Source organism: Lactuca sativa, chromosome 3 (assembly GCF_002870075.4).
Source record: "Lactuca sativa cultivar Salinas chromosome 3, Lsat_Salinas_v11, whole genome shotgun sequence".
NCBI lineage: Eukaryota > Viridiplantae > Streptophyta > Magnoliopsida > Asterales > Asteraceae > Lactuca > Lactuca sativa.
Genome location: NC_056625.2, coordinates 162,948,532 through 162,956,288, shown reverse-complemented (window position 1 = coordinate 162,956,288; position 7,757 = coordinate 162,948,532). Strand labels below are relative to the sequence as shown.

The following is a 7,757-nucleotide window of genomic DNA, read 5'->3' as shown; positions in this document are numbered from 1 at the left end:
GCGCAAGGCAGCAGACGTAGATCCCTGTGTCGGTCCTTGGACAAGCTGTGGAAATTCGTCCTTCTTATAGCCGGTCTGGTTGTAGTGAAAGCAGACAGTGAATCCCTTGGGGAAATCCTTGGCTATGTGCCCTTCCTTGCCACACTTGTAGCAAGCTCCTGCTCGATAGGTCCCCTCATGACTCTTTCCGAACTTCCCATAAGTGCGGCCCTTCTGGCCTCCGGATCTCGAATCGGCGGGCTTTGCCCGCTTGGCTGCCGGCTGAGACTGTGTCAGCCGCCGATCCCTCCCTGAGACTCCGCCTCCTCCCTGGCCTGAGTCTCCAGCTCGATCTCCCTCTTTCAGTCATTTTCCTGAAGCTCGAAAAATGTCCGGTAAGACGAGTTCACCACGAACTCGCGGATGTCCCTCCTCAGGATACTTAGATAGCGGCTCATACGTGCCTGATCGACCGACACATGCTCAGGGCAGAACATCGCGCTCTCATGAAACATCCTCGTGATGACTGTCACTAAATTTGTCCTCTGCTTGAGGGACAGAAACTCCTAGGACAACCATTCCCTTTCCACCGGGGGAACATACTCGTCTCGGAACATAGCAGTAAACATTTGCCAAGTCACTGCAGCGTGCTCTGCAGGGGTGAAATGAGCTGTCACAAACTTCCCCCAGTTCTTCGCTCCCAAGCAAAGCTGGTTCAGCGCGAACCGCACTCTCAAGTGCTCTGGACAGGAACAAATGTAAAAGCATCCCTCAATGTCAGAAATCCATCGCATCACGACAATTGGATCCTGATTCCCATCAAACTCTGGTGGCTTCGTGTCGCTGAACTCCCGGGACAGAAACGAGTCACCCCCATGTGGCCTAGCAGCGGTGACAGCTGTAGTGGCTGCAGCAGCAGCAACCTCGGTAAGAGCAGCATATCACTCATCAAATTTCTCAATCAACGTGGTCTTGATAGACCAAAACATCTCTGGTATCTCGGCTCGAATGGCTGCGGCCACCTCCTCATGGATCATCCTACGAATCTCCTTGTCACTGGTACCACTGGTACCACTGCCTCCTGGGTTGTGGCGCGTTCCCACCATGATGCCTCTGAAACACAACATAACTAATCAGAGACTCGATCGAGTATACCAACACTTGATCACCCAACCCTACATGTTCCTTAGCATCCAAAGGATTCTTACTTGGGCTGCTTACTAATCCGGTGTTTCCAGTAGTACAGGTCTAATACTACCTTCCACACTGCATTCCCATTCACCCCAAGCCCTCCTGTTAGGATCTCAGGTCATAAGTACTATATGACTCTTGGAACACAGGCTACTCTCTAGTAGACCCCTCATAAGCTCCTCTCTACTACCTACTTGTACTCACAAAACTTCACAACAACAGTAATTCCTAGGCTAAGATATCACAAATCAGGCCAGTCTGGTCATAGAATATGAAATACCCAACCTACTTTCTAGCATGCATAACATATCTCATAATACATAGAGTAAGGGTATTTTGGGAAATCATCGTTCGGGCGTTGGCTGATTGTACACACTGCTCTTTTTCTTTTAAAATCTCTTACTAAGGCTCTTATTTTTTTTTTGAAATTCGCTTCTTTTGAAAACTTCTCTCAAATCCTCAGTTTGAGTCCAAACATATTCGAAGGTGTATCCAAATCCCTCAAACCAAGGCTCTGATACCAACTTGTAACACCCATAGTTTTAAAACAATTTTTTTTTTTCATTTTTGCATATAAAAATCACATGTCATATTTCCCAAAAATCTCAAGTATCAACATTAATACAATTTATTATCAAAAGTTGTTTATCACAAAAACCAGGATCCTCCAATACATGTCTCCCAAGCGAGTGTGTGTACAATCAAGCCAGGGCCTTCCTGCGATCCTCGGAACTACCTGAAACACATAACATATAACACGGTAAGCATACAACTTAGTGAGTTCCCCAAAATACCACGCACATATAATTAGGCACTCGGGGGGCTATAACTCTACGGGACCTTCCGGTCAATGTGTCTCAGTGGGACCTTCCGGTCCCACAACTTGGGTAGACCTTCCGGTCCTACCCATGATAACCTTCCACTCCTAACTCTGTTGACCTTTCGGTCCAATCCTTGTTGACCTTCTGGTCCAAACCATACAAACATATACATATCACATAGAACATATATCACATAACACTTATAAACACATAAGAACTTACAGTCACACATAATTACCATTCTAGGTAAGCTATAGTGAGAAGAATCACCTCAGGAAAAACTCGGGTAAATATTGAACTCGAAACACTGGTCTAGCCTCCGCCTAATCACACACAATAATCATCTCTAATTAATAACGACTCTCAAAAGGCTAGACTAACCCCTCCATGCACTCATAGATGGGTAAAACGCCATTTTACCCCTCCATGGACTCTATAGTCCTCAAGATAACCCAACCCTAAAAGTCAACAGAAAGTCAGCGGCAGGGAGTATGCTGCGCGTACCAGCTCTATATGTCGGGCATACTCGGCCACTATGAAGTCATCGGGGATGCTTGGGTCGCTACGCTGCACATACTGGGATTACACCTAACGTACGCCCCAGTTTCACACTCCTCACGATTTTGGTCTTATTCAGTTAAGACACAAGCTCATATTGCATATCTGATCACCCCAAGGTCTCTTAACCCATAAAGTCAGTGACTTTACGCCTTTGCATGGCTGTAAAGCTCACCAACACTCAAAACACCCATCCCTATTCCTTATTAAGTTCTTAAATCATGCATGGCTCATTCTTAACGTCCAAGATTGGATTTTTATGGCTCTTTATTGCCATATACATTGAAAAGGGGTAGATCAAGGTCTATGGAGCTCCTTTACTCATAAAGTCTCCACTTTTGGGACTAAAAACCCTAAATACTCCAAAAAGGAGAACCAAGACAAAGAATCAGAAAGCATGCAGCTTTATACCTTTTTGTGAAGCTTCTCACGTATCAAAGCTCAGATCCAAACTCCTGGAGCTCTCACTCCTTCTTCTCCAAGCTCTTTCTTCACCTCAAGAACACAAAAATACACTTACAAGCTCCTAGATGCACTCTCCAGCTACAATGACGAAGATTTAGGGTTAGGAGGGTTTGGTGTCTGGGAATGGTGGCCAGAAATGAGGTCATCACGTTCTTTAAATAGGGAGCTTCCTAACAATTAGGGTTTCATTCTGAGCCTAGTACGCCCAGCGTACTGGGTGACCTCCACGTCAAGAACACGCTCACGAGTACGCGCAACGTACACTCATGTACGCCCAACGTACTCGATTATCACATAATCTTCTTAAGGACTAAGTTGACAACTTAAGGAAAGATGAAGGGCCAAAGATATATAGCTGATCCCAGGATGTTACAAAAACCCTAAGGATCGCCACCAATACTAATGAACCTGAGGATCCATCAACATCGAACCCAACATCAACATTTATGGAAAAAGGAGATAACATACCCGCAACACCAAATCTTGAAATGAGAGATGATGAAATCGATTCTAAGAAATCGACATGCGGTGTGGGGATTGTACATCGACGGGAAATCGAATAGATTTAGGTTTTACTGGTGGTTGATGCACCTTCATCTTCTCTATGTGTTTACTCCATCATCAAACTATATTACAGGTTTTGAAAGAGGTTCGATTTGGAAATCAAAATTGTGATAGTGCGATATCGAGAGGGGAAAGAGAGACTGGGAGATATAAGTGATTTCAGATTTTGTAGTGATTTTGGATTTCAGATTTTTGTGGAGGTTTCCAATAGCAGAGGAAAGAACGCCGTCAATATTGACACCGAAGACTTCTTAAGAGTTGACATTGACACCATATTTGCATGATTGAGCAGGATGTCTTGCCAACATTCCCAAATGTAAAGGCATTTGCTTTCATTGAAAAAGAGCTCGAGAGCCACTAAACAAATACGTAAATGATGTTGTCTTTTGTAACTTCTATTACTTGAATAATTTGAGAGAGAGAAAAAGAGAGACCCTTTACATATTAATAATATATATATATATATATATATATATATATATATATATATTAAATAACAAAAAGCTTCATAAATAGTCATTATGGTAGTAAAATGATGGAAATACCCTTCACTTAACGGATAAAATGTAACGGAGTTAGCAATAACGACCTTTGTTAAAAGTTTTAAAAACATATGGACCATCTGTGAGATTTTTTGAACTTAGGGACTAAACTTCAGTTTTCGGAATACCACAGATACCATTTATGAAGTTTTTCCTTTATAAAATTAACTTTTATCATATTTCTATAAACTTATTATATTCTTAGTAATGTTTTATATCTGTTTTGATCACGTTAAAGAAAGTTACAGTTTTTACTTAGTAATGTTTTATATGTTTTATATCTGTGTTGATCACATTAAAGAAAGTTATAGCTTTTACTTAATAAATTATCAAGAAAAAAAATATAAGATAACATTGAAGAACTCCTATACCCGACCTTTTAATTTCTCAAGCTATGCAATATAAGCTACGAGTTTGACAAAATTGGTGTCAATACCAATAGAAGTTTTGAAGTCGAATTTCAAAAATATCTTCTTGTGGATGTTTTTGTGACATGTGCTTGATATAAGTACGGAGATTCTCCAATGCTTTATGACTTAGCTTATAACTTACGACCTTAACTTAGAACTACATTGACCTCCCAAACAAGGAAACATTAACATATAAACCTCCAAAGTTTCACTAGCTAACATATTAAAAAGACGACAACAAATGTACATTTGTTCTCTACTATGTCTATATGAAGACAACAAAACTTTATTTAGCATTTAACTTGGCCCATAAAAGGATTGTCTAAAATCTGACATCAAGGTTTCCAACGGTTTTTCCATTGTTCATATATTATAAAGAAGGTGGGTTAACGACAATGTGTCTAAGAGGATGTTCCACGTCACCACCACCACCATGTTTCACAAACTCTGCTGGAGTTAGAAAATTACCATGACAAACACAAACGATTCTGACTTGTTGTCCTTTTTTATATCTGTACAAAAACCCTTCGATCTTCTTGCTATTAACACCCTCTCCTTTTGTGGAAACGCAAGGCATATCCGCAAACATCATCTTTAGGGTTTCATTTGTGGACTTGTTTGAAACAATAGAGTTCGATCTATAAGGGGTCGAACTTGGGATCTTATGCAAAATGGAATGTTGACTAGCCGTGCTCTTCAACTCACCATCTTTATTTATTCCTATCATTTAATCAATATTGTAGAGAGTTATACAAAGATCATATGGATTGATTTTTAATTTCTAAAACATATGAAATAAGATAGAAACACATTAAAGATGAGCTCCCAATAATCGAGGCACATAATATCGTTGCAAATCAACATTTTATTTCCTAAAATATACAAAAGTTAAGTATAACCAATTCAATTTGTTACAAAATAATCATCCATTAGTTTTTAAAGGCTAAATGCCAGAAATCACTTTGTTTATTTATTCACTTATTACAAAATCGTACTTTCATTTATTTATGCTTAATAATTTAAGGATTAGACCATCCATAATATATATATATATATATATATATATATATATATATATATATATATATATATATATATATATATATATATATATATATATATATATATATATATATACACTCCACTAACCTTCATATGCAACATGGTCATGATTGCCAACTTAACAACCTACAAAGTACAAACCTTAATACCCATTTGTTATAGTAGAGTTTTTTCATTTGTAGGTTCCACTAACAAAGTATCAGTTGTAGTTACTGTATTAGTTGTAAAAATAAATAAATAAATAAATAAATAATAACTAATAAAACAATGAAAAAGCTCATATAGAAATTTTGTAACTGCAGGACCATTTTTAACAAGTTATTGAAAATAAAGACACCCCTAATAGCTTATTTGATCCTTTTTTATTCAAAACAAAACACCAATAATAGATGGCTCTTGTACTATCAAAATCTACTTAATTATGACCACAAAAATATACTCTATATCTTAATAAAATCGAGATAATTGAATATAATCTTGCAATGAGAATAAAAACTAATATCTAAAAACAACTTTTGCTATTTTATTGTATTTAATCCTACCCTTTATTTATTTTCCTATATTAATTAACATTAATTGTGGTAATTACCATATAATGATATAATCAAAATAAATCTCATGGATCGAAACAAATAAAAGTAATATACCTGAAAAAGGTTGACTTTCCAAATCAGAAACACCAGAAGATCCGCCGCTAGCAGGAGAGCCCACGGACACCTGCGACGGAAACGGCGACGGCCGTGGCAGTGGAGGTAACAGTGACGACGGTGGTGGTTGCCATGACTGATCGTTTCCCTTCATTACATTTCTTCTTTTTGCATCGTAATTCTCCTCCGACGTCAACAACCCTTTCTCAACTTTCCCATTTTTAAGCTTTTCAACACGCTTCCTCTTCGCCTCCGACCGCCGTAACGACTGCAGTTCCTGCCTCTTCTTCCACTCATCCCCCATCTCGATCGGCAGCGAGCACGTCCTTGTTAACGGCGGATACACCGTCAATGCCGTCGGATCTTCCATTGCCGACGGAAAACTCGAGAAATCTGCTACGGAGGAAGCACGGATTAATCTGTTATTGTTGTCATGATAATCATTAGCCACCACTCTCCGTCTTTCCACCCCAAATCTTCCGTTCAACGACAAACCTAAACTCAGCTCTACGTTTTCTTCACCGAACGTCTCCTCTTTCAAAGAATGGGTGTCCCCACCTCCGCCACCACCACCACCGCCACCGCCACCACCGCCGCATGCAATTGTTTTCAAGAAATCCATCCGGCCGTTATAGAATATTAATTTGCTTCTCTTTATGAAGTCCCCGGCGTAATTTTTCAAGCATCAATGGCGATTTTATTTTAAAATTAAAAAAAAAAACATTTATTTTGAATCGATTTGGTGAAAAACAAAAGATACCTCTATAAATCCACAGAATATCAAGAAAGATCAAGAAGATTTTCCGGGGAAAATCTTGCCGGATTTTGCTCCGCCGGCTGTGAGAGAGAGAGATTGTTTTACGGAGAGATAAAGTATAGGTGCAGAAGGGGAGAAGAAAGTGGGGAGATTTTTAATGTGAAGAGGTAGGTGAAATTACGAAACCACCCTTGAAAGATTGTTAAAGATAAAAGTTGAGGTGACACGTGGAGGAATAGAAGAGATAATAGTCTGCCACGTAGGCCCTTTTAGAAACAAAAACAAACGACGAAACAAGCGTTTTTGTTTTTTGAGCTACAAAGGGTACTTAATGACTGACACGTGTCAGTGGCAGGATATGGACTTATAGGCACGTGTGTATAAGGTCTGTGTAACAGTAACTTCCATTTGCAGTAATTTAGGTGGAGCCCGATCTTTAAGTTTTACGTATGATCAACATGATCCTGTTGTTTTTGGCTGGTGCTGACGTGGAGGACCACTGACTGGACACGTAGATGACAGCCTTCATGGATTTTTGTTCTGACGAATAAAATCTTTAAAATATTTAATGAATTATCGGATTTAATAAAAGCAAAAGCCGGTTTGCCTTGATCCAAAATCTTTTAAATCTTTTAAATTCAAAATCTAAAATATCATCTTATATTTTTTTTTCTATTTTTCTTTCAATCTATTTAAGATGATTATAATTATACAAATTTAAAATCTCAATCAAATTTAAATTAAATTTAATGACACTTGTC

At 38.8% G+C, this 7,757-nt stretch overlaps 1 protein-coding gene across 3 annotated transcripts; it reads right to left on the bottom strand.

The window, feature by feature from the left end:
- Positions 1-1,754: 1,754 nt before the first annotated feature.
- LOC111913823 (ninja-family protein 6) lies at positions 1,755-7,135 on the bottom strand. Of its 3 annotated transcripts, none has more exons than XM_052769436.1 (3): positions 6,240-7,134; positions 4,999-5,250; positions 1,755-1,906 (listed from the first exon to the last, which is right to left on the bottom strand). In XM_052769436.1, exons 1-3 carry the CDS (start codon positions 6,859-6,861, stop codon positions 1,872-1,874), a joined length of 909 nt encoding a protein of 302 aa, XP_052625396.1. In that variant the 5' UTR covers positions 6,862-7,134; the 3' UTR covers positions 1,755-1,871. The 3 variants fall into 3 exon arrangements, with proteins under 3 accessions (XP_052625396.1, XP_023765305.1, XP_052625395.1); XM_023909537.3 differs by lacking the exon at positions 1,755-1,906 and having other exon boundaries at positions 4,724-5,250; positions 6,240-6,891; positions 7,000-7,135; XM_052769435.1 differs by lacking the exon at positions 1,755-1,906 and having other exon boundaries at positions 4,724-5,250.
- Positions 7,136-7,757: the final 622 nt, after the last annotated feature.

Coding starts and splice junctions, on each gene's coding strand:
- LOC111913823 (XM_023909537.3), bottom strand. CDS start 6,861: ATGGATTTCTTGAAAACAATTGCATGCGGCGGTGGTGGCGGTGGCGGT. Junction 5,251..6,239: donor GGAAAGTCAACCTTTTTCAG/GTATATTACTTT, acceptor ATTAAATGATAG/GAATAAATAAAGATGGTGAG.